This window comes from Callorhinchus milii, unplaced genomic scaffold, assembly GCF_018977255.1.
Source record: "Callorhinchus milii isolate IMCB2004 unplaced genomic scaffold, IMCB_Cmil_1.0 Scaffold4, whole genome shotgun sequence".
NCBI classification, from domain to species: domain Eukaryota; kingdom Metazoa; phylum Chordata; class Chondrichthyes; order Chimaeriformes; family Callorhinchidae; genus Callorhinchus; species Callorhinchus milii.
The window spans coordinates 19,499,333-19,526,400 of record NW_024704745.1 but is presented as its reverse complement, the minus strand read 5'-3'; the positions used below and the strand labels follow the sequence as shown (position 1 = coordinate 19,526,400).

At 39.4% G+C, this 27,068-nt stretch overlaps 1 protein-coding gene across 2 annotated transcripts in view; it reads right to left on the bottom strand.

Moving 5' to 3' along the window:
- Positions 1–27,068, bottom strand: part of LOC103177501 (CTP synthase 2) — a 215,197-nt gene that overhangs the window by 155,622 nt on the left and 32,507 nt on the right. For both annotated transcript variants that reach the window (XM_042334322.1, XM_042334321.1), the window contains exons 8-13: positions 25,323–25,403; positions 24,735–24,886; positions 23,308–23,440; positions 14,892–14,980; positions 3,818–3,912; positions 2,773–2,835 (exon numbers count right to left, since the gene is read on the bottom strand). In XM_042334322.1, coding sequence (XP_042190256.1) covers positions 2,773–2,835; positions 3,818–3,912; positions 14,892–14,980; positions 23,308–23,440; positions 24,735–24,886; positions 25,323–25,403 — 613 coding nt within the window. The remainder of the gene's footprint in view (positions 1–2,772; positions 2,836–3,817; positions 3,913–14,891; positions 14,981–23,307; positions 23,441–24,734; positions 24,887–25,322; positions 25,404–27,068) is intronic.

Here is a 27,068-nt window from a genome sequence, read left to right as displayed (position 1 = left end):
TATTTTGTAAAAAAAATGCAGCAGCCAATTGCACGCACCAGTGTCCCACAAACAGTCATGGATTGAGTGACCAATTTATTATTTTTTTTTGAAGGAATTATTCTTGTTATGTATTGTCTAGAATCAGGGCCAAAAAAAAATGCCCAGCATTTTGCGCTTGTGTCTTCTCAAAAACAGAGGCAATATCACTGCTAAAATAACAACCATCTGTCACCAAATTGCTATCCACACATTCACTGCATACATTCCAGAATTTCAGACAACAACATGCTTATGTGTATGTGTCTGTGATAAATGTTATCTTGAATTAGGCATGATATTTATTAATAATAATTTTTGAAAATCCTTGCATTTGATTCAGTGTCTTTCGTGACAGGAGGATGACTCAAAGTGTTTCACAGTATTTTGCAAATGAAAGCGTTGAACCAATGTTCGTAGAAAGGGAGACTTATACAGTTGTATCCAGACCTCATTCTCAGAGACTGTGCCATTGCCTGTTTCTTTAATCTTAGCTTCCCACAAGCCCATTTTGGAAACAAGGAAATACTAATTGCTGTTACAGAATCTACTCGTGTGTAAGGAATAGTTAGTGGCCAGAATCTTATTCTCAACTCACACCACTGTGCGCATTCAACTCATACACCAAGTGGTCTTCATTTATTTCCCTTCAGCCAAAAGAAAGCTTACAAATTATAATAGAGCATACAAACTGCAGTTCAGCACGATGTGACTAATTTAATAAATAAATTGAAAATCCTGATTGTGGTTGGTTCTAATCGGTACTATGTAGTGCATTAGCTTTTATGGTCAATATTACCCTTGGAACATAATAAGACACTTCAGCATGCTTTTAAAAAAATAGCTGGAGAGATGGTATATAACAATAACAACAACTTGTATTTATATAACCCCATTCACATTAGGGTAACATGAGGGTGAATGCTCCGACATGTTCTCAAACCACAGGCCGTGGAAGCCCTCATACCTGCTTTTATTACATCGAGACTCAACTATGCAAATTCATTGCTTCAACCTCCCCAACCTCTCCTTCCACAGGCTGCAGATCATCCAGAACTCTGCAGCCCGTGTCCTCTCCCGCACTAGGCTCCGTGACCCTATCAACCCCATCCTTGCCCAACTCCACTGGCTGCCCATCACACAGAGGATACAGTTCAAGATCCTGGTCCTCACCTCCAAAGCCCTCCACGGTCTTGCTCCTCCCTACCTCTGCAACCCCATAACCCCTTACCATCCTGTTCGCTCCCTCCGCTCAGCGGGCTCAGGCCTGCTTCACGTCCCCTGCTTCGCTCGCCCCACTATTGGCGGGCGGACCTTCCGCCACTCTGCCCCCACCGTCTGGAACTCCATCCCACAGTCCCTCCGCCTCACCACCTCCCTTGCTACCTTCAAGACCCATCTCAAGACCCTCCTCTTCAACCGTGCTTTCAATCTCCTTGCTTCCCCCCTGCCCTCCACCCTCCACCACGTAGACGCCCCAGCTCGGGTTCATAACTCTGTCTGGCCAGCATCTTGGGACGTCCTCCCGACGTGAAAGGCGCTTTACAAATGTAATTTTGTTGTTGTTATTGATTATAGAAGTTGTTTATGATGCTGTTGCACTGCTGTGCATTTTGCTATATTAGAAAGTTATTGAATGTTTGTACTGCTGCACTTTTAAGTGAAATTTTGCTGACGATCGTACTTGTGTAATTTTTATAACCCTGCTGGAAATAAGCATTGTCTGTCTTTATCCAATATCCTTGTTCAGATTGGTACAGTAAGGATGAAAAAGAGATGCATAACTAGATTGTCTTTGTCTTATGTGAAAAGTAAGATAACAAAGTGGTGTCTGTGTGTTAATTAGGTGTCCTTGCAGTCCGTACTTAATATTAGTAATGTAGAAAAGGAATGTTCCAATAAGATGGTCTTTATTAGGTGAGGAGTAAAAGCAAAAAAAGTTTCTGTGAGACAAACCAGATGGTGTTGCAGTTAAAATTGAAGGAAAGGTCACAAAAACTTATTTGTTCACGTGTATAAATATTGGGCACTAACTACTTTGAAGTCAGAACGGATCTGGGAAAGCCAGAGAACAAGAAAGTACCTGAGAAAAGTAGTCGCTGCTATTCGCCCGTATTCTGCTCTCCAGATTGGTAATTACATCTTTATGCATCATTAATACTGCCATATAAAAATATTAACTGTATGACTGTCTCAGTGAGCTTGATTAACTTGGTATCCAAACATCCACTAATGATTCATATCAACAATGTCCCACAGTCAATTTAGCTATCACCTCCTCAAAAAAGTTCATGAGGTTGGTCAGATAAAATCTATTTTTTTGCAAGAGCGCTAGCGAGCATTTATTTCAAACTTAATTTTAAACGTAATCTTTTATTTTGTTTCTGATGAATGACTCCATCAGTTTTTCATTTATTGAGGCCTGACTAATGAATCTATAGTTGCCAGGTATGGCTTTGTCACCACACTTGCTTGCTTCCAGTCTGTTGAACCTTACCAGTGATGAGCAACCTCCTTATAGTGTCTGTCAGTGCTGCACAAGTCTTCTGTCTTTTCTCTGGTCAGTACCCTTGTGTCAGTACCCTTGTCAACCCTAATGTTGATTATTCTAGAGTTCAAATAGTATTTTGCCGGATGTCAAGCAGTGTGCTTTCAGTGTACTTCATGATAAAGAATCTCCGGAATTAGCTGTGTGATATATCCAGTTCATTCTCTTATTCAACCTTCAATTAAAGAAACAAATATTAGCCTTACCTTTCCAGCCCAGCTGATTTCTTGCAAACTCCACCACTGCCAACTGCATTCCTAAGCAAACTCCTGAAACATAAAGTACATTTGGACTTTATTTGCAACATTTCTGAACACGATTTCTTAAAGAATCACATAAGTGAGTACATCACAATGGTTTAATACAATCTACTTCTGGAACAGAGTTCCAACAAGTCAACAGTAGTGCCATCTGATTCCTTATTAAGAAACAGCTCAAATTTTACCCCATTACCAAGATCAGAAGGAACCCATTATAATAGACTTGAGTACAGCACAGATCTGCTCTAACGTGGTAAATCCATACAGTACCTCAGTACACTTTTGGCTCCGGTCCTGAATGACTGGTTTTCTGGAGAAAGCATCATTAACATTACTGCTTCTGTGCTATTTATGCACGTTATGACCTCCTAACCCCTCTACTCCCCTATTCGCTCCCTCCGCTCAGCGAGCTCATGCCTGCTTCACGCCCCCCGCCTCGCTCACCCCACTATCGGCGGGCGGGCCTTCCACCACTCTGCACCCACCCTCTGGAACTCCATCCCACAGTCCCTCCATCTCTCCCCCTCATTCGCCACCTTCAAAACCCACCTAAAAATTCTCGTCTTCAACCGTGCTTTTGATCTCCCTGCTTTCCCCCCCGCCCTCCACCACCCCAACTCCAAGCTCGGGTCTGTAACTCTGTCTATCCAGCGCCTTGGGACGTCCTCCCGACGTGAAAGGCGCTATACAAATGTAATTTTGTTGTTGTTATGCGCAGAAAGAGCCAGCAATGTCATTTTGTACTGGAAGTGATGTCAGCAGTGACCGATGATACTGAAGCACTGACTTTTTTGAGTACCCCGATGTAGTGAGGCAGGGCAAAACGGGGATTGAGTTTATGGGCCCAAACCACCACGTTATAATGGGATCAGCCTGTATTATGTTATGAAGTTTAATGCATTATTTGCTTTTTAAATGCAAGCTATGAAGACTGACATCTCTTTAAATCTCAGGGTGAAATTAACTCCAGCCACTGATAAACGTTTCTTACCAAGGAACGGTTTCTTCATTTTTCTTGCCCAAGAAATAGCTTGTATTTTCCCTTCCGTACCTCTGATATTAAATCCACTAGGAACCAAAATACCACTGCAAAACACAAATATCATTGAATCAGAGCGTCTTTAGGAACACAGGAACAGAGGAAGAGGAGGCCATTCAACCCTTCAAGCCTGTTCCTCCATTGAATTAGATCATGGCTGATCTATACCTCAACTAATCCTTTCAATTCCAATTTCCCACTTTCTCCTCATATCTCTTAATACCCTGACCTACCAAAAATCTATCAACCTCACTCTTAAAGGTGTGGATGGATCCAGCATCCATGGTCTTTTAGGGGGAGAGAATTCCAGATTTCTACCACCTTTGAGTGAAACAGTGCTTCCTGATTTCACTCTTAAATGGCCTGGTTCCAATTTTAAGTCTATGCCCCATTGTTTTGGATTCCTCCACCAGAGGAAATAGCTTCTCTGTATCTAACGTATTTAATCCCTTTATCATCTTAAGTACCTCAATTAAATAACCCTCAACCTCAAGGGAATACAATCCAAGTTTCCACAGTCTTTCCTCGTAACAACCCTTTTACACCTTGTAACAGTCTGGTGAATCTGTGCTGCACCCCCTCCAGGGCCAATATATCTTTCCTGAGGTGTGGTGCCCAAAACTGAATGCAGTCTCCGGATGGGATCTGATTAACGCTCTATACAGCTGAAGCATCATTTCTTCCCCTTTCTATTCCAGGCCCCTTGAGATAGAGGTCAACATTCCATTCACCTTTTTGATTATTTTATGTGCATTGTGTACATATGCACTTTAAAAAAAATTCCAATAAAACACTTACTTTTTTTTAGGGTTGCAATCTGATATTTAGAGCGGCTTCTAATTTCAAGCACCTCAGCACCTCAAAATGTCTCTTTGCTTGGTCAGATAAGATCTATTTAATGTGATATTTAATGCAAATAAACATATATTCACCACTTAATCTAATACTAAGGATGGAAAACAGAATGTAATTTCAAATGAATTTGAGCAGTTTCAATTGTTATGAAGCCTTATTATCTGTAATCCCCCCCCTCCCCCACCCCTCACCAACTCAGGTGTCCAGCCAACAGTGGCTTTGAGACAATCTCCTGATGCAAAAGGTGCTACAGAATTGTAAATTGTATTTAATTGTATTGAACATTTGTAGGTAAATCTGGCAAACAATTTTCACACAGTAACTTCCTAAAGACAGCCATGAAGTGATGGACTTATTTTATCCAGTGGTTTATTGGCTAGGATCCCAGGAGTAACTCCCATCGTTTTGATCCTGAATTCCTCATGCAGTTAATGTGACACCCATTCAGATATGAATGTTTAGTCATGCAATGGTCACTATGATTACTTCTGCCCCGAGCACAAAAACAGCTCCATATTCGAATCAGTTGCTGTTTCAGAAGACACGTCAAAGTTTTCATGCTATGCATTCTGAATATAACACCATCTAATTTTCTTATCTTTTAACTCAAGGAAATGGGAATAAGATTAATACGTGAACTGCTTTGGAGTGATGATGAAAATGTTCAAGTTAACCCTGTGTGAAGTTCTTCGAAACAACAACAAAAACAACAAATTGCATTTATATAGCACCTTTCATATTGGGAGGACATTTCAAAATGCTCTTGGAGAAATATCATTTTTAGCTTCTTGAAGATATTGTTGTGATATTCTATATTACACAGGAGAATTAACTTGTTACAAAAAGGTTTGTGAGACGTTGTTACTGATATTAAACAGAAAATAAAACACCTACACTGCACCAGTATGGATTTGCTGTTTTCTGCCAACATCAGAAAAGATTGAAGAGTGGTGAATCTTCCAGTACTGTTTTTGTTAAGAGCTGTTATATCCACTTAAAAACCTGGAGTTCTAAATCTGTTTTCTCTTCTCTTAATTCTTAATTCTCCAGCAAACTTTAAAAAACATTCTGACACATCACTGTTTGTAATTCCTCAAGACATTAAGATAAAAACCGCAGCTTGAAAAGATCTTTCTGAACTTGCTGACGGGGAATGCTAAAAAATAGAGATGTAGCTTGTGCAATATTGTTGTGCTGTTTGTAGAACTTAATTTGACTTGGAGAAACAGTTGCTTCCTTGGAAATTGTTTCAGAATAAGCCTCTGGCAAAAATGTGTTTTGGTGTGTAAAAAAATACAAGCAGAGCTTAGCTTCTGGCTATTGGACCTGGTTCAGTTGTAGCATTCTGTTTAATTCAAGTCGTCAGGTGAGGTGTCTTGCCACAGAGATGTACTCACAATTAAGCCACCTCTGCCTCCCAGGTGTTAAGCGTATGTTGTAGCCCTTCCTCCCTTTAGCCGCTTCCTCTTCTTACCATAAACCCACCTCACTGCTCAGTCCTGAACTTTGCAAATGGGTCAAAGGAAACTTTTGCGTTGTATTCCCAAGAGCTTGGAACCAACAACTGGAGTGAAAGGACTTACTTGACCCAAACTGGTAAAAAACAGAATTTCTTCCAAATAACACTTTTTTAAAAAAGATTATGGACTAAGACCTTTTTCGTGCTGCCTGGTTAGTTCAATGATGACTAACCTTGAGCGTTATCTTAGAGGGCACAAGCGTTAATCAATTCCCTCTGTTTTACTTTTAAAACTATGAAGGCAATAACTTTTAAAAAAAATTAATTGCCATTTTATAGATGGAACATTGTATTCATACTTCTATTTTCTCTTGACAGTTAGGAGGAACATTGAAGATACAGAAAGTATGCCATTTGTGGAAGCATTCAGACAATTCCAGTTCAAAACAAGAAGGGAAAAAGTCTGCAACATCCATGTAAGCCTTGTACCTCAGGTATGTGTCACTAAGGAATGCCACACTTTTTTATAAGTTAATACACAAGATTGCACTGCAGTGAAGTATAATCACTATCTTGGAGAAGTAAATAAATCATCTTGCCTGTTATACCACTGGCCCAATTATTTCAGTAAATATATTAGGAACATAATATAACATAGAGAAGAGACTACTTAACCAATAAAATCTACTCAGTTCATAGACCATACAAAATGTCAATCTGTTCGCTCTCTCTCTACCATATGCATCCTGACTAATTTAAAATAAGTATTTCTCCTATAAAATTGAAATTCATTACAAGTACTAAACAGACATTAAATGGTGTACTTGACTGTAGTACAAGACCCAATATATTATTGACACAAGTCAATAAATTTGCTACTTTTAAAAACTATCAATTATGAAAATCAGATTGCTTGAATATAAAAACATTGGGAGTTCTAGTTGCGTAATTTTTTTAAAATTCTGTTGTGGTTATTGTGAAAGGTATAGAATTGTATTCATAGGTGGAGGATAGAGTTGAATTCAAAATCCCGTCTTATTGACATTTGAATTTGGGCTTCCCTGAAAGGGCAAGTTTTCTCATTATTGTCTCTAGTATTTTAAACATAATGTCACAATTTACTGTGAAAGCTGAGGCATTTAAAGAGAATTATGACTAAATACTTAGGGGAAAAGGATAGCAAAATATCAAAGGATAGCAGGAATGAGCAAGGCCGTGGAATTAGATGACTCCAAAGGGACTGCTGTAATTATGTTATAGGGTTTGTGTAGCAAACATTCTCAAACAAATTAAAAGAATTTCAATACCGTTGGAGATTTAAAAATATGCATAATGCAACCTTTTGGTTTAATTTCTTTAGAATCACACCAAGGTCTGAAAAGCTCTGGGAATAGATATATATTGCATTACCTTTTCTACATTTTCAGAAAGCATATGACTTTGGTTTGACAGATTTTGCAGTCAGTTCAATAGATTCATATCCATGCAAGTGTTTTTGAGCACAAAAATCCCATCAGTAACTTGGGACGTCCTCTCGACATGAAAGGTGCTATACAAATGTAATTTTGTATTGTATTGTTGGTTCCTACAAAACTCCCATATGTGTATGATTATCAAAGATGCAATTGACAGGAGAATTGTAAGTTTTTTTTTGAATTAAATAGATTAATCCCTTTTAATTATTTTACTAAAAGAACCGGCATCATATGTGCTCAGTGAAAGATTTAGTTATGTCTCCTTTATGTCAGATAGAGAGCATCACAAATTTGAGATTCTGTACCTTAAATTATTTTCAAAATTGGAACCTGTTTATAATCCGTGGAATTGAACAGATTAGCTGGTACCACAGACTCCATAAAGGATCAAAGCAAACCTTGCTCTCTAGCGTAAGGATCTCCAGATTGGTCTGGGATTCTATAAAGAACTGTTGTAAAAAAAAACTTTGCAAGTTTCTCAGGGAATACAAGTAACAAAAATTCTTAAATTTGATATGGCACCTTTCGCACTGGGAGGATGTCTCAAAACACCACACGAGATTTAATGTAAAGTGTATATTTTGTAAGAGATGGAATGGGAGGGCTGGAGTTTAATATTTTTACTTTGATTCATTAAAGTTCCAAAAGGAATATCAAAGGTATTTTTTGTTACAAAGAAAGAGTGGTTGCTATTGTAGGGAGTTGTCTAAAGACTTTAGTTTGAAACTTAGAGAGTGCAGAGAACACCTAGTTGCCAGAGGATACTGTACTTAGGTGGAAACAGACCATTACTGGAGCAGAAAGAGCCCTACTTCACTTCAAAAAGACGGTATTCTTTTCAGAACTTGACATTTTCAATATATTTCCCAAGTGGTTGGTCAACTAATATATATTGCTCATGGTTAGATATTTGCAGTGAGGATGCTTAATTCTTTATTAAATAAACCTATTTTGGTTCAATTGGACTTTGCACTTCAGTAAAGCAAGTACTTACCAATTTCCAAAAGAGAATGAATTTACTGAGTTACTTAGTCTTATTGCTGTAACTGAGAAGAGTCAAAGAAAGTCCTTAATATTTGTGGCAACTCAAGAATCCTTTAATTTTGAAACAAAAAAGGTTAGGAAATATCCCTTCAACTGCGCTGGAATAAAAAAATCTTCAAAATGGATATCACACTGCTTTAAACAAACATGTCTGTTGTTGTAAGAAGTAATAGTACAAAAGTACTTGAGAAAGGAAAAGAAAAAAACCCAAAATTTAGTATAATTCATTTGCATAAAAAAGACCTTTCAAATTATTAATTAACGGAGCAGGACATGAAAAGGCTATGGAAATAACCTGCAAATCTAGATTGTCAGACAAACTCATGATAAACTAAACAAGTGAGGCATATGCAGTGTTGTCATTGACAACACTCATTGACTAGTGTTGTAGGAATATTAGAATATGAACTACGTTTTAACTAGAAACATTAGGACTAATATAACCAAAGATAAGTTATACCTATTTCTTCTTACTTAATTGTACTGTACATTTCTAGTTCTTCCACTGCAGAACTCCACAAGAGAGAGAGAAAAGTAATTCAGATCCAGAAAAATTGAGTGCAGCTCTGTCAGTCCATACATCTTAACATTGGGATTCAGCAGCCATGCTTTATAAAAGTTCATTATTCCAATCAACTGTTCTACTTGGAGCACCACTTGATCTAGTTTACATGAACAGTATCCACTGCTTCATTAGTCACCACTAATCTATCAGGTAACTCTTATACTTCCAGTGAATAGATTGCAGGATATATTCCTTGGATAAATGAGACAAAATTCTTGCTCCTAATTGGAGCCACAGACAACTTTACATAGATTATTCCAAGAAGTTTCTCTGTTTTGAAATGAATTAATGGTTGTATGATGGAGACTTTTAGATTGCGAAGAAGCCATTTAAAGATGGAAAGAGGAATGTTTAACAAAAGAGCCCACAGGTCATCAAACCTCCAGATTGTAAATTAATAAGGTCAAGTAGTTGCGAGTTTTTTTTAGTAGACAAGTATATTGCACACAAATGGCTTGTATTGCAAGGGGGGAGTTTTCAGGACAATAAAACCAAGTCAATAGGTTTCATGTCCCACTTTTAAAGTCTTCAGCTTTCGCTTCCTGTAACATAGCACCTCAATAATCTATCATATCAATTAATAAATTATAAATATTAAATGCACTAGTTTGGGAAATAGGACTAGATGAATGTGAAAACATACTGGCAATTTATTTACCCCACCTAACTCCAAAATTGTGACTTTGGCACGGGAGGAGAGCTCCTCTGGTTTTTCTTTTTTCATTGTACATAGATTATTATTATTATAGATTAACAATCTATAATAACAACCTATAGATTGTTAATTAGCAAGCCCTAAATGGAGAAAGAGCTGGGAACCTCAGAGCTATTGGATAAGTATATGGAATTTTTATTTCCAGGTACATCTCTCACTTTGTCAGAATCTCCATGCACCACCTGGACAATATCAATCTTGATCTTCAATTAAATTGTGTAATTCCTAAATCAACATAGGTCTTTCCCCAGGTTATAATAATAATCCTTGCATTTGATATTTCGCCTTATCACAACATCTAGACATCTCAAAGTGCTTCACAGAATATACTGTAAAGTGTGTTGACTGTATGTTTGTGGGCAAAACGCAGCAGCCAGTTGCTCACAGCAGTGTCCCACCAATAGTCGTGGATTAAGTGACCAAATTATTATTACTAATGAAGGTATTATTACCCTTGTAAAAGCGATACGCCAATCAACTAACAACCAGGCTCCTACTTACTGCGAGGTAAACAGAGGCGTGTGGAGTAAAGAAACTTGCCCAGGATTCGAACCCAGGTCCTCTCATTTGCGAGGAGAGTGCTGTAACGAATAAGTTGCAGGAATCCTATAGTACAACTACAATAAAAACATAAAGGAAATCAAACTAGGTTGAATGAATTCCTATTTGCCTCTTGTGTCTTTCTGCGGACATACATAATTACCATAGGAATTAACATTCACCTAATCTAATTGAACATAGAATTGGGATCTGAAAGTAATAGAATAGAAAAAATAAATATATAAATACATATTAGGAGTCCTGTAGTTCAGTGGTTAGAGAACTCCCTTTGCAAGCGAGAGACCTGAGTTGAATTCCAGACAGGGCGAAACCTTGGGCAAGTTTCCTTACTCCACACGCCTAATAATAATCCCTCCAAAAAAACAAAACAATAATAAATTGGTCATTTTCAATCTACGACTGTTTGTTGGACATTGCTCTGCACAATTGGCTGCCGCGTTCGCCCACAAATATACAGTCAATTCACTTTAGAATTAGGGTTAGGGGAGTGTGCTCTAACGAATTAGGGACGTCTAGAAGACGTGAAAAGCACTATATCAAATGCAAGGATTATTATTATTATTATTATAAGGTAGTTCAAAAGTGTATTGTTTGAAGCTACCTTATTATTATTATATTATTATAACTTTCATCAGCTCAGTAAGTCTGTTGGTTCAGTAAAACTATAAAGGAAATCAAACTAGTAGCAAACAGAGTAGATTCTACAATAAACAGGATGGAGAATTGGGACATATGGATAATGCGTAGCATGGGGACCAGTCTTGCATAAATTGAAAACTCTACCTCTCGTCCAAATGATCGGTTGCAATGAGTGACACATCCTGACTTAATATGATAATGACAAAAGAATGTCAGAGAGATTGACTGAAAACTGTTCTGTTGACAACATCTTTGAATATTAATTCCATCCCGGACTATACGTTTGCATGCACAAATTACTGTATTTTATTCAAGGCTGTTATAAAAGAGATCAAGGTCTAACTCCAAAGGCACATGGTTTTCTATTTTCTAAATACAAAGCAACTGTAAAAAAGTGATTAAACCTAGCATTGAATACAAATAAATGATAAGACGCTATATATAATAATCCTTGCATTTGATATAGCGCTTTTCACATCTTCTAGACGTCTCAAAGTGCTTCACAGAATATACTGTAAAGTGAATTGACTGTATATTTGTGGGTGAAACGCGGCAGCCAATTGCACAAAGCAGGTCCGACAAAGTCGCGAATTGAAGTGACCAAATTATTATTATTTTTTCTTGAGGGATTATTATCAGGCACCTGGAGTAAGGAAACATGCCTAAGGTTTCACCCTGCTGGGAAATCCAAGGATTATTATTATTATTAAGTTTTCAAGTAAGAATTTCTGCCCATTGTGGGTTAGTCAGTTAGTGAAACCAACTGCTAAAACAAATGAAGGTTCATTTACAGTTGAGAGAATATTTTACTTGACATCTTGATGCCTTACTAAACTTTTCTGAGGTGCATATAAATTAACTATATCTCTGAGTAGAAAAGGAAACCAGTTAATCAATTTTATCTGTTTGCACTTTATTGGGTTTTTTCAATTTTTTTTGATGAGGAGAGAAGAAAATATCAGAAGTTGTTGAAGGATGAGATAAAGCTTTTCAGAAATGCAACCTATCTTATCAAACCTTGCATCCATCTTCTTTTTGAGTAAGATAGTCACAAGAAGGAGCTTAGATTATTTTTTTTCACTCTGAGATGTTGTGTTTTGCAATGCCCTGCCAAGTAAGGTGGTTGAGGCAGAGTCCATTGTGTGATTCAAGAGCGAAGTAGATAGTTATATGAAGAATAGAAGCTTGAGGATATAGAGATAAGGCAGGGCTGTACAATTGAATGAATATCTGGTGCACACTCAATGGGCTAAATGGCCTCTTTCTTTGATGAGGCAGTCTTGACAGATCTTAATTGGAATTTTGAGCAGCAAATTTAGTTTGAGTGACAGGCTGATGTGGTCTTCAAATATGAACTGAAAGTGAGATTAGTGTTTAATACAAAAGCTACTGAGCTGAATCAGAATATTATTTTTAAATAATAGCGATAATTTGTGATGTAATCATTCCACTGCAGCTTTTGAAACCATATATTCTCTACCATGCAACATAAGGAAATTTCCCCTCCATGTTGGGAGATATAATCAAACCAAAAGCAATGGGAAAAAGCCTTTAAACTGCCAGATCTGCAATAATGCCTTACATTTATTGTGTCAGATAACGTTTAAACAAAAGTAAAAGCTCCACAATATTACTCCCAAACATGTCCTGAAGATTTCTTTCCATGCCATTAATTTTTCATCTTTGTCTCCCTCCCACTGCTTTTTTTCACTTCATTGCGTAAAGTGTATAAAATGCAGCAATCCTCCAGACAATGTGGCTCAAATTAGATCTGCTGTTCTAAAATCAGTCGCCCAAATCATTTGCAGTACCAGTGGTAGGTACACTATGGAGCAGTCTCTTCGCCAGAACTTCTCTATTTTCTCTCTGAGATCAGCTGAAACTTCTTCAGCCTCACGTTTACACTAGAGTCCCCTTTTCTATCAATTTGTTGGAGCTTAATGGTTATCATGGCAGAAAAAACTCAGCATGTGTCTTCTTATGCTCCCTGATATCTTTTAGATATGATGCCTGTTACTATGGCAACCTCTGCGGTTTGGGGTGAATACCTTCCTATCCTCAGAAGACCTCTGTATCAATCTTTGCAGCCTACAAACCAACTCCCTTCCTCTCTGTGGTTATTTAAGTCTAATGTAAGATGTTTTCTTCACAAGAGATGTTTGGACAATGAAAGCCCTTGGGCTCTTGTGATCTCATGCTCTGAGTTCTCATCTTCCCATTGCAGTACAAATTGATGTCTTAAACGTGTCCAGCTCTCAACTATCATTGCAGCTGTTGATTAGCCTTCGTGTGAACAAACATCTACTGGTATAGAGTCGAGAGCCTGTTAACCACACAAATTGGGACTAACCCCATTGTGGATTTGAAGACCATGCACGTACTAGGAAGTACAATGTAACCAATACTCACCAAAAATTTCCTTTACTGGAGTTACCTTGTCACTATTGACTACACAAACTATATGTTCCAATATTGCTCTTCGTAAACTAGATTATGTTCTCTGTAAATACTTGTGGCTATGTTTTCCTGCAAGAAGTGTCCATTACCAGCTCATCCTATTCTTACTAATAGGCCATTCAACACTTCTCCCACCAAGGATGAGTTTCTGAAAAAGTCTTGGACAGAATGAAATAATCTCATATCAGGCTCTGTAGAAAAAATTCTGTAGGTTGGAGCATGCGCTGACAATTCTTCTCCCCATAATGGAGTCTCCAGATCTCCATTTAGTGACCTGGTTTAAGAACAGATGAAATTCACCCAATGAACCAGCCAGGTGTGAACAATAGTCAAAAGGTGCAAATGTGAGAAGTACGAGACCAGTGCGACATTTCTGATGCTAAACATTACAATGCAAATTTATATTTATATATAGCATTTCACATCGGGAGAACGTCCCAATGACAACAACAACTTGCATTTATATAGAGCACTTCATGCAGGTTTGTGTCCCAGATCGCTTCATGGTGGCAGAGAACAGCGACAACCTGGGGGGAGGGGGAAGTAGTCATGGACGAATAGGAAGGTCTTCAGTCTTCAGGAAGATGGGAAAGGAAGGGGCAAGGCGGGGCGATAGAGGAAGAGTGTTCCAGAATTTCAGGGAGTAGTGATTGGAAGCGTGGTCACCAATGGTGGAAGAGAGGGCCCGAGGGACATACAGAAGGCTGGAGAAAGTCGAGCAGTGGCAGCAAGTTGTGGGTAAGCAAGTCGGAGAGGTAGGGTGGTAACAGAGCATGATGGGATTTGAAAACGAGTGTGAGGATCTCGAAATCAATCTGTTGGTGACAGGGTGCCTGTGGAGCCTGGCTAGAACTTGAAAAAGGTGTTCAACAATAATGGCTTGGCATTCAAGCTTGAGACATTATTCATAATCAAAGGAATGTTTAAAACCATGAAGATGTTGTGGTTTGGAATTTGCAACAGCTGCTGAACAAATCAGATTTTTAAAAAAAAATTATTTGAACTCTTCTTTGCGAGTTCAGAAATCATCAACGTTATCAAGTGTTGATACTGCACTCAAACAAGCAGACACTGGAAAATGCTTAAATTTTCTACCTTACGTGCAATTCAATGTTTTTTTGTGACACAGCAGGAGTCAAACCCACCACCATTTCCTGCAGATGAGATGGTACAGAATTTTTTTCTAAGGACTCTATGACTGACGTCTGAAACTGAGAAATACATGTAAATCAGAACGTCCTGTGGATGCTACTCACTCTGCTTTGCACAGTTGTTGCCAAGCTGTATGGTACTTCACTGCATTTTGATCTTCAGTATTAGTTTCCAGATCAGTAGAATCAATGTACTGCCAAGAAAAACAAATGAAAATTATACATAAATTAGTCATGATCTATGCTTTTGTCCACATCAAAATAAATCCTGTATATCAAAATGCTCCTGCAGTTTTTCTTCCTCATGGTTAAAGACGATTAAATTCAGTTTTTAAATAGATTTTCACCCAATAAATAACCATTTTTTTGTGTGGAAGTCAATCGGTAAAAATAACAAATTCACCAATCTTCTTCAGCATCAGAAACAGTGCACATGTGCATATTGGAAAAATTGCCCGCCTCCCTGCACAGCCAGTTTGGGAGCACAAAATGCAATGTAATTTACATTTATATAGCACCTTTCATGTCAGGAGGACATCTCAAAGCATTTACACAGTTGACTGAGCATCTGAGCAGGGGTGGGTGAAGATGATTGAAAACAGAGTCAGAGTTAAAGCAGGCTACAGCCCATTACCTCCGGACTCAATCCTCCTACACCATTAGCTCAATCTTCACGGGCCTGGCCTTGCGATGTGGCGTCCTTCAGGGCGCTCGACTTGGTCCTCTCCTTTTCAATATCTGTATGCTCCCCCTTGGTGACATCATCCACAGACATGGGGTCAACTTGCACATGTATGCGGATGACACGCAACTCTATCTCTCTGCCTCCACCCTAGATTCCAGGACCACTGCTGTCCTCACTGACTGCCTGTCGGACATCAAGTCCTGGATGAGAGCTAAATTCCTGCAGTTGAATGTCAACAAGACCGAGGCCCTCCTGCTTGGTTCCCGTCAGCACCTCAATACCTCAGGCGCTGGCAGCATCTCCCTCCATGGTTGCACTCTACATCTCATGGAGCCAATACAAAACCTCGGCGTCCTGTTCGACCCTCAACTATCCTTCATATCACACATCCATGCCATGACCTGCTCCGCCCTTCTCCACTGCCACAACATTGCCCGGCTCCGCCACTGTCTCACACCGCAGGCCGCCGAGACCCTCGTACACGCATTCATAACATCCAGGCTCGACTACGCAAACAACCTGCGCAAACATCCTGGTACTTACTTTTAAAGCCCTCCATGGCCTTGCTCCCCCCTACCTCTGCAACCTCCTAACCCCCTAGCAACCTGGCCCCTCCCTCCTCTCAGCGCGCTCCTGCCTGCTTCACGTCCCCCACCTCGCTCGCCCCACTATTGGCGGGCAGGCCTTCTGCCACTCTGCCCCCACCTTCTAGAACTCCATCCCGCAGTCCCATCGCCTCGCCTCCTCCCTTGCTTTTTTCAAGACCATCCTCTTTGACTGTGTCTTCAGTCACCTTCCTTCCCCCCACCCAGTTCTCTTCTGTTTTTTACATTAAAAAAAATTCCCTCTCCCACCCCAAACAATTGTGTAAATAAAAATGATGGCCCTTAACGATAGTTCAAAGGTATGAAGAAATCAAATGGAAAAACATATTTTAGCACTGAATGTGTTACGTAGACAGGAAAAATAATTTATTCTACTTCTATTTATTTTTATTTCTAATTTATTGAAAATATGGACACTTTTTAATGTGCATATTTTTCACACTTCGCAAAACTTTACAAACAAGTAGATCATTCTCAAATAGTAGAATTATTTGAGGATTATGTACTTCTTTGAAAGGTAAAACCACTCATGGTTTTATAATATCAATGAATCAATTTTATTAGCGAGAAATTTATTTTGCACTGCAAGAATGTCACAAGTTAATGGGGAGTGGGAGAAGGGGAGACAGAGATCAAAGGATATACATTTTATATAAAATATAAAGATCAAAGAGAAATCCTCAAGCTTAAAATTAAATTTGAAGTTTGATGACATTATTGGCATAGACCATTATTAATTGATTTGTATTTTGGTATCAAGACTGCATTCCAAAAATAATATTTTTCCAAATCAACTGCTGACAACTTCTCTATAAATCATAGTTATTTCATGTCACGTACTATGATTGACAGTGTGGGAATACCATCAAAAACTAGGATATTGACCTAGGAAATAACTGACTAAAAACAAATGAATCCTGCATTGACAATTAGAATTTTTTTTAGAGAGAGAAGAAAATGAAAGGGGTAAAATTAAAAGGTTGCATATTCTAGATTTCCAAAGGGTTACTCAAATGAATATCTGTGCCTATGTAATATTGAGAACCTTTCTCCTTGTCTACAACACCTCCAGGGTGCTACTACTCTAACACCCTGCTTGTTGGACTCCCCAGCTCTTCCCTATACAAGCTGCAGAACATCTATAATTCTGCGGCATGTGTCCTCTCCTACACCAGGCTCCACAAATCTCTCCCCTATACCAATTCAATTCCACTGGCTCCCCATCCACCAGTGGATCGAATTCAACATTCTTGCCTAACTTTCAATTGCCTCTAAGACCTTATCCCACCCAACCTCTGCAACCTCCCTGTTTTCCTGGCCCTGCTTCCCTCTGCTCTATAAAGACTGATCTGCTTCACGTCCCCTATCGACTCCGCCCCACCATCAGTGGGTCTGCTTTCTGCCTCTCTACCCTCTCTCAGATAAATTGCATCCAAATGATTCATTTGACAATCACAATCACTACAATGAGAGAACACAGCTTCAATCAAGAGAGAAAATGGTGAACATTTTAGATTACACAGAGAGTGCTGAACGCACAGATTATCTGGGACAGACTATCCAAATGACTGTAAATTAGACAAGAGGGAGATACATGCTAAATAATTGTTAAGGGTTATAAGAAATGTGTAATGAGGTTGCGTGGTATTTTCAAAATGGTCCTCTAGATTCCTATATAGGCTATGAATGAATATCCATAGTTGAATGAATTCAACGGATTTATCCGGAAACACTTTTCTTTAATAATAATGTTTACATTTGGAATTGCACTTTTCATGTTTTGAGGACATCTCAAAGTGCTTCACAGGATATACTGTACAGTGGAGTAACTGTGTGTTTCATGGGCAAACATGGCCCAGCAATGTCCCACAAACAGACATGAAGTGAATAACTCATTTTACTACTGTCCAGGACACCAGGAGAAACTCAGTTCCCTTTTGACAAATGCCAATGGGATCTTTAATCATACAGGCAGATGTCTAACATCTTATCTGAAGAATGACACTTCTATCAATGCAGCACATCCCCAGCATTGCATTGAAGTGTCAGCTTAGACAAGATGAGTTCCAAGTTCCGACATAGCAATGCAGTAAAGTCCCAGCTCTCCTGCAAACGCTACGGGTGAGAACAAGAACAACAAAATTACATTTGTACAGCACCTTTTATGTCGGGAGGACGTCCCAAGGCGCTGAACAATCAGTATTTCGAACCCGAGCTGGGCGTCGGGATCGGGGAGGGTGGGGGGCAGGGGCGGAAGGAGGGTGACTGAAGGCACGGTTGAAGACGAGGGTCGAAGAGAAGAAAGGCGGTGAACAAATATCTTAAAAATGAACAACCTGAAAATATTTTAAAAATTGATAAATAATGATAATATTCGAATATGTTCTAGCTCAGTACAAAAAACAGGGCTTTATCAGATGCAACCATCCCATAGGATTTAATTAACATGATTTTTTGTTGCTATGTACAATTCAGCATTGGACTGCTCTTTTGTTGAGAAAAGCTGTAAGATTGATAAAGTGATTCTAAGCAATTGTGTTCCCAGTAGGATAATGTTCGTGCTTTCTGAATTATTAATGCCATGTCAATATTCAGATATTTCATTCTGGAGAGACAAAGAAAAATTCCCAACGTGGTTTAGATGTAAAAAACATTGTTTTTAAAAAAAATCTTCAGTTCAAAATTATGACTTTTACTTATGCTCCAATCTGATTTCATTCAACAAGACTCCTTTCCTCTTTTCTTTTTGCAAGATTATTTTTGTATTTTCTTCTCTTTTCCTCTTAAGTGTCTCCCCATTTAAAGCACCTGCAAAGATTTGATATGCAATACGTTTTCCCCAAGGTTTTGCCAATGCAGCTCTTGGCCTCTCAAAGGCGATCCTGTTTGACACTCTGTTTGATGTTTCAGTTAAACAGGATATGAAATGTTGCATGCTGAATATATATCTATAAATTAGAAATGAAATACTGAAAAAAATGTTTGAATTCAAAAGCAGTATCAATTATATTAGAAGAGATAGAAAGAAGCAATGACAGAAAGAGACAGTTTGTTAACATAATTTGGAAGGAGGATGCAGAATAACAAGTTGAAGGGAATTTGAGAGAGTTTCAGAGAGCAAAGGCAAGTGCATATTGGCTGAATATTCATATACTGATATTGGGATGAAAGATGTGAAAAAGCAACGGTAGACCAATTTGGAGAGAATGGAGAAAATGAAGAGAATAGGGCTGGAAGAAACTACAAAGGAGAAAAGTCATAAAAGAATTTCAAGGTCAGGAGGAGCATTGTGAAAGGCCACCCATTTGGATTCTGGGAGCCTGTTGCAGGAGAGAAAATGGACTGTAGAGGTTTGAATGAATTGGAGCTTATGAAGGATATAACTGGAGTGCTGGAGAAATTTAGCCTTAAAGTGATAAAAGCATATGAGGGTTTCAGCTGCTGGGGACATTAAATGCAAGAATTATTTTATTTATTTATTTTTGAATACTGTCTGCTTAAAGGAAATAAATGGATCTCAAAACTTGATGAACTAAACACAAAACATATATTTTCTGGTAAGCTGTTCCAATCATTAATTAAATAAATACTTCCTTGTGTCTGTCCTGAAATTCCCCTTTGCAACCCTGTGCCTGTGTACTCCAGCACATGAAAAATAAATGACTAATAACTGAAGTGAATTTGACACTACACACTATTTGCAAGAAAAGCTAAGTACACTCAAATCTATGTTGTATCTTTCACACAAAAATCAATTCAATTATATATAATTAAAAATATGTATTTTTTCTTCCAACACATTTAGTGATGTACAATAACGAAAAAGGAGGCGAAAAGTCACAAAATAATTTTAAGTTCAGGAGGAGCACCTTTTATACGATGGAACTCAGCCAGGAATATAGTAAAACAGGAATGGACGGAGGCCATTCAACCCATCAAATCTGTTTCCACCAGTTTATTAGATCTTGACAAGTCTTTTTATTCCAAATGCCCCACCCTTTCACTTTTCTTTTGGTCAGCTGGGTGTCTGACACATGTGGAAACTCATCATCACGCTTAAGACTATCCAAACAAAGCTGAGGTTTCCATGCATCCCACTTACACATGGAAATCTCAGAGATAGATTGTTGGAATGGTATGCACACTCTCCCCCTGGAAGGACGCATCCTGCTTACTTAATTCCGGAAAGTATTAGGTGCAGGTTGGCAAAAATCAAGGCTTGGGACCCCAGGATGTGCGTTGGGGGACCCCTGAAGCTAACTAGCAAAAACCGCATAGCTTGCCATTGATACTGCTGCCCGGGAAGCTTTCCTATTGCTTGTCCAGCTTGGACCACTATACCCGTTAGGGCTGTGGTTTGCAGGGTTAACAGGAGCTGAGTGGGTTGACTCCCTGCTCTCAGTGACTGGTCTGCCCTTCCAGGTCTGCCAATGAGCCAGGCTGGGCTGTGCTGTCATCAGCAGTGCCCTGGAATACTGCGGACTCAGCTGGTTTATGAACCAGACTACGGAGATCCCCACAAAGAGCTCGATTCTGGCATTACATTGCCAAGCACGTCACCTTGCAGCCAGTTCAGCATCCAAGGTGACCCCGCTTACCTCCCCCACACCCCCTGTTTCACCATGTGGTTAATGCCTCCCCTATCCAAGTATCTGTCTATGTTTTAAAAATCCCAATTGATTCTTCCTCCCCAGTTTTCTGGGACCGAGGATTCCATATCTTCACAAAACCCTGTTACAAAAAACTTCCTTATTAATTTCTAACCCTCCTGGTTGTAATGTTAAGGTTTTGTCTTCTTGTAATGGAGCCAGCCAGTGGTGTTGTGATTCATCGCTGGAAACTGGATTTTTAATGTCCTCCAAAATCGTTCTCACTCAAATCTAAATAGATATCTGCAAATGTACAGCAAAGCCAATGTGTTAAACTGCACCAACCATTTCTTTTAATTATTTAAGAGCAGAAAGTAAGACCAACTCTTTAGTGGCATTTAAAACAGGACATTCCAATGGACTAACCAGAAATCTTTAAATTTATTAATTTTTAATCACAGACAAGTTAACTTTCTTGTCCATCCCACGATCCCTTTGCCTCGCTTCCTCCCTTGCCTCCTTTAAGGCCGGTCTCAAGACCCTTCTCTTCAACCATGCCTTTGGTCTCCCTCCCACCTCTCTGCCTTCCCTCACCCCTACACCATCCCTCCCCCATGCTCGGGCTCCGATACCTGACGGTCCAGCGCTTTGGGACATCTTCCCGACGTGAAAGGCACTCTATAAATGTGATTTTGTTGTTGTTCTTTTTGTTGCATAGCCACCAAAGATGATCTTCCATTCTTAATCTGTAGTTGATGATTTATGTATTCCTAGATTCAGTCAACCTCTTGCCTCTATGGTTTGGTTTAAACCCTCTCCCTCCCAACTTCACCAATGCCCCTCTGAAATTGTTATTATTTCTGATGTGTTGATTAACTGTTCAAAATGGTGGCTGCAACGCAAACGAAAAGAAAAACAAATCCGCCAGCAGCACAATATCGTCAGAAAACATAAGGCCACTCAGTGGGACATGGTAGTGAGTGCCCCCGAGTTCAAAATTATGGATCTGCGCAGCTTAAGAGAAGATATTGATTAGAAGATACCAGGGGCAAGAGTCTCAATTGTTGATGTCAAAGGCAGCCTCATAACCTGAAAGTCAAGACCTTTTTAGTGCACGGGAAGCCAAAATGTCTAACTTCCAGGTCATCAGTTTGTTGCTGACAGACGAGATGTTGGCAGCGAACTGATGATCCTCAAGTTGGACATTTTTAGCAAGCAAAAAGCCAGGCAGCATCTTGAAGATGAGCCAGACAGCTTTCTATCACAATTTGAATTTTTTTGGTAAGTAAACATTGGGGTGCCCACGTTTATAATGAAATGGCTTATAAAGGCATTCTACAACAACAACATGCAGTTATATAGCGCCCTCTCAGAGCTCTTAACAGTGGCGGAACTAGACTCCAAGCCTGGGGTGATGGGGAGGTGGCCATAAGCACGGCCGAAGAGGAAGATTTTCAGGCGGAACTTGAAAACGGGGAGAGAGGGAGCAAGGCGGAGGGATTGAGCGAGAGTGTTCCAAAGTTTCGGGGCGTAGTGACTGAAAGCTTGGCTGATGATGGGGCGGAGGATGGGAGGGACGAGCAGGAGGCCGGTGCCAGTCGAGTTGAGGCGCCCGCTGGTGGATTGGGGAGTGAGGAGGTCGGAGAAGTAGGGAGGTGCCAGGGAGTGAAGGGATTTAAATACGAGTGTGAAGATCTTGAAGTCGATCCGTTTGGTGATGGGGAGCCAGTGGAGTCTGGCCAGAAACTGGTGAAATGTGGGTACAGAGTTTGGTTCGAATAAGTATGCGGGCAGCAGAGTTCTGAATGAGCTGGATCTTTTGAATAGTGGAGCTGGGGAGACAGGTGATGAGTGTGTTTGAGTAATTCAAGCGGCAGGTGACAAACTCACACGCGAGGGTTTCGGCTGCTTTTGGGGTAATGTACAGTCTAAGGCGGGCAATGTGGCAGAGGTGGAAGAAGGCAGTCCTGGTCAGGGACCGGATGTGGGGGAGGAAGGACAGCTGAGGGTTGAACTGGATGCCTAGATTGCGCGCTGGTTCAGTGAGTGTGAGGGAGAGCCCAGGGAGGTTGAGGAGTTCAGATCCGCAGGAGTGAAGACGTTGATGGGAGCCAAGGAATATGGCTTCCGTCATGTCCACATTCAGCTGCAGGAAGTTTGCACTCATCCAGGCCTTCATGTCTGCCAGACAAGCTGATAGAACATTGGTACTGGAGAAGGCAAAATAGATTTGTGTGTCATCCGCATACATATGGAGGTTGACCCCGTGTCTGCAGATGACATCGCCTGGAGGGAGCATATAGATAAGGCAAAGAAGAGGGCCAAGAATAAAGCCCTGGGGTACCCCACAGGTGACCGGGCGGGATCCGGGGAGAAGCCATTTGCCGAGATGAAATGGAGGTGGTTGGTTACGTAGGACTCGAACCATGTGAGTGCAGTCTCACTGAGGTTGATGAGGGAGGAGAGGTGGTGGAGGAGGATGGCGCGGTCGACTGTGTCGAACGCAGCAGAGAGATCCAGGAGGACGAGTAGCCAGAGGGAGCCCTGGTCACAGATAGAGAGGATGTTGTTTGTGACTCTGACAAGCGCTACAAGCAGACACAATTTTACTGTACTCAACATCTTCAGATTTGTTTCCTTACCATTAGATGCAGTTTACGATTTATCGCTATTGCCGCATGTTCTAAAGCTTTGATGACAGATGCATAAGAATCACTCAGTTTAGTGTATTTCCCAACTAGTGCAATGGAACAGGTTTCGAGTAAGCGCTCGTACCTAGGAAGGAAGAAATTTTTCATCTTGTAAAGTAGGTTAGAATTTCATGGTGAAAATAAACATTCGAAATAGTACATATTCACTTTGTCTAAGGTTTCATATCTCTTACTTTTATAAGGGAAACACCAAGCTTTGAACCATTTTACCTTCAATTTTTTTTTTATTTTGAACAATTCTGCTTTGCCAAGGAGACAAATCTAAGCACAGACCAGTTAGAAAATGCATGGATGAATGGAATAGCTCCTCTCAATTAGCATCCCAACTCCCACTGGCAAACTGAGAACAGGAATGAGCAATAAGGAGGCAGACTGGGCAGAAAACCAACAGGAAGGTACAAGCTTCTGAAGGGCAACTCAATGCGAAGGACAGAATCTCAGAAGCACAGCATAGTAGAAAATAAACAAAATAGATCTCGAATTGTTTGAATACCAGGATTTAAATAATTAGTCAAGATCCTCACTCTCCTGATAAATAATGGTCAAAGCTAAATTGCACAGGTTAACTTCACGGATGTGGGGTACCCTTCAGGAATTTTATTTTTCGCCCCAAGATGCATTTTTGACCATGTTAAAAATGATTTCCATGTTTCAGATTAGCGCATTTTCAACCCCACATTTTCAATGTGGCATTCACACATTATTAGTTAAAAGTTAAGTAAAACTTACAGAATATTTGTTGAAAGGCATAGAGTCAAAAACGTTTATCTTTAGCTCTGTTCATATCTAAATATATTTTTTAAAAAACTCTATTTACTTTATCTTTTCTGTAATCTTTTTGAAATTTAACTATCTTCCTCTTTCGGCCATGCATCATGATTCATAAAGAGAGTCAGCTGGTGATCTGTTTCCAAGCCTGTCAATGTTCTGAACCTCTCTATGAAGTTTTAATAGTGTCCATTTGGCAACATCTGGTCAGTATTCACTCCTAGTTTCATGGTCCAGATCAGGGATTATAATGTCACATTTTGCGATATGATCTTGCATCCCACTTGTCCACAATACAATGTGTTAGGAACATTCGACCAATCCTCAATGTTAATTGTTTAATGTCTCCCAATTATGATATTTGGTCTGTAGACAAAAGAAGCTAAATAAAATAATTTTGAGTTGACACAATTATTTTGTTTTTTTTATTCCCTATAAATCTTGTTTTTTTTCAAAAAATAAAAGAAGCGAGATCCAGTTGTGAAGCTACATGTATAAAAATAGGCCAAGCGTTCCTAACCTCCGCAAGAATGAGCATTAGTTGAAAGAAAAATTCACTAACAAGGATAAAAAAACGACTTATTTGATACCTGTCTGCCATTTCTTTCCAATCAGCAAGGATTATTTTGGGCCTCTTTTCAATGGGTAGCTCCAATCTTTCATAAATATACTCTACGACACCTTGTTGCTCCAACAGGAGAGGTACTCGATATGTAGAAGAAAGATCATGTACAAATATGACCTGCAAGAAAAAAAACGTAAGCACTCTAACATTATACCATGTAGCATATGAATTTTGACAACAAGAACAACTCAAAGTCCTCAAGGGCTTACCAGATTTGCTAGTTTTCTCTCATCATCACAATGGAGAAGATGAAAAGCACCTTTGTTTTATTAATCAAAATGCCCAAATGAATGTGAAAATGCAGAATGAATTACCTGGATTTGCTAACCACTGTTTCATCATATCAACTGGCTTAACTTCACAATCTACCCTGCTTTTGTTAGGGCAGAGCTCTCCAGAGTCACCAAGTTCGCTCTACTGGATTACTGTCAGGAGTCATTTTGAGTGAATCCCACATGTTCAGCCCACATGCATAACTGCATTTTGATGGAAATATATAAATAATAAAGGAGATTCAGAAAGCCTGAACCATGTTTTGAGAATTGACACTTACCTGTTCTGGGTCTACATGACAAAACATTGAGATCTTTTCTTTCACTGGTTTCTCGATAGGTTTGGAACTCCTACAGACAATCTGTGGAGAAGAGAAAAAAAAGTATTTTTAGTATCCACAGGGAACAGCAATTTATCAGAGTCTGTGAGATACTACATAGAGGCAAATTTTATACAGAAATCTTTTTCAGTGCATTAATAATAATAAAAATAATCCTTGCATTTGATATAGTGCTTTTCATGTCTTCTAGACGTTTCAAAGCACTTCACAGAATAGACTGTAAACTGAATTGACTGTATATTTGAGGGTGAAATGGAGATGCATACTCTAATGTAATGTAAAGTGTAATGTAATTCACTTTACATTACATTAGAGTATGCATTCTTCAAAAAAACCTGTCTATTTGGCAAAAATAATTGATCTGAATTGGGAATTTGACATTATAATAATAATAAGAATCCTTGCATTTGATATTTGACTGTATATTTGTGGGCGAACGCGGCAGCCAATTGCGCACAGCAATGTCCCACAAACAGTCGTAGATTGAAAATGACCAATTTATTATTGTTTTTTTTTTGGAGGGATAGGTACTAATGTTAAACTGCAAGATTTAAGACTATGACTCCAGAATCATAGAATAATAATGGTTCTAGTCACTATAACATTGCACCCAACATAATTTTGATTCCATTGCGACTTAAGGGCGAAACCTTGGGCAAGTTTCCTTACTCCACACAGAGCCTAATAATAATCCCTCCAAAACCAAAAAAAACAATAATAAATTGGTCATTTTCAATCTACGACTGTTTGTGGGACATTGCTGTGCGCAATTGGCTGCCGCGTTCACCCACAAATATACAGTCAATTCACTTTACAGTGTGTTCTGTAAAGCGCTTTGGGACGTCTTCCCGACGTGAAAAGCGCTATATCAAATGCAAGGATTATTATTATTATTATTATTATCCTGATTCAGTTGGTAGCACTCTCGCCTCTGAGTCAGAAGATTGTGGGTTCAAGTCCCTGTGTCGGGATATGGGATCACATAGTCTAAGCTGACACTCCAATGCAGTGCTGGGAGTGTGTTTCATTGTTGGAGGTGCCATTTTTCGCATGACTTGTTAAACCAAGGTCTCATCTGCCTGCTTAGGTGCATATTAAAGATCCCGTGAACTATTCAAAAAGGGGAGTTTCTCCCGTTATTCTGGCCATTCTCCCAAATTAAAAAAAAATGTGGTCACTTACTCCATGGCTGTGTGTGGGACACTGCTTTGTGCAACTGGCTGCTATGTTTTGCCCAAAAGTACACAGTCAATTCACTTTACAGTATATCCTGTGAAGCGCTTTGAGACATCGCAATGATGTGATCAGGCGCTATACCAAATGCAAGAGTTATTAGTCAATCTGGTCCAGCGCGTATCGGCACATCTGTAATGAGTTCCCTCCATTTATTTTGCATGCTTTAACATCTGTCAACTATTTGTGTGATGTTCAACACCAAGACCAAGAATAAACATCCTACTTTTGTCCCTTTTCATATCAGAAATGTTCCGACTGTAACTAAGAACGACAGTAATTGGAGCCAATCTGAATAACTGTCAATAGCAATGTAATACATTATCATGTATTACTGTTACTGAAAAATAAAGTGTTTCTCCCCACCACCCCTTCCAATTCTTACATATTATACAGGAAGCCAACTTTACACTTACTTTAGTTTCACAATCACTTCTGTGTTTTGATCTTTTG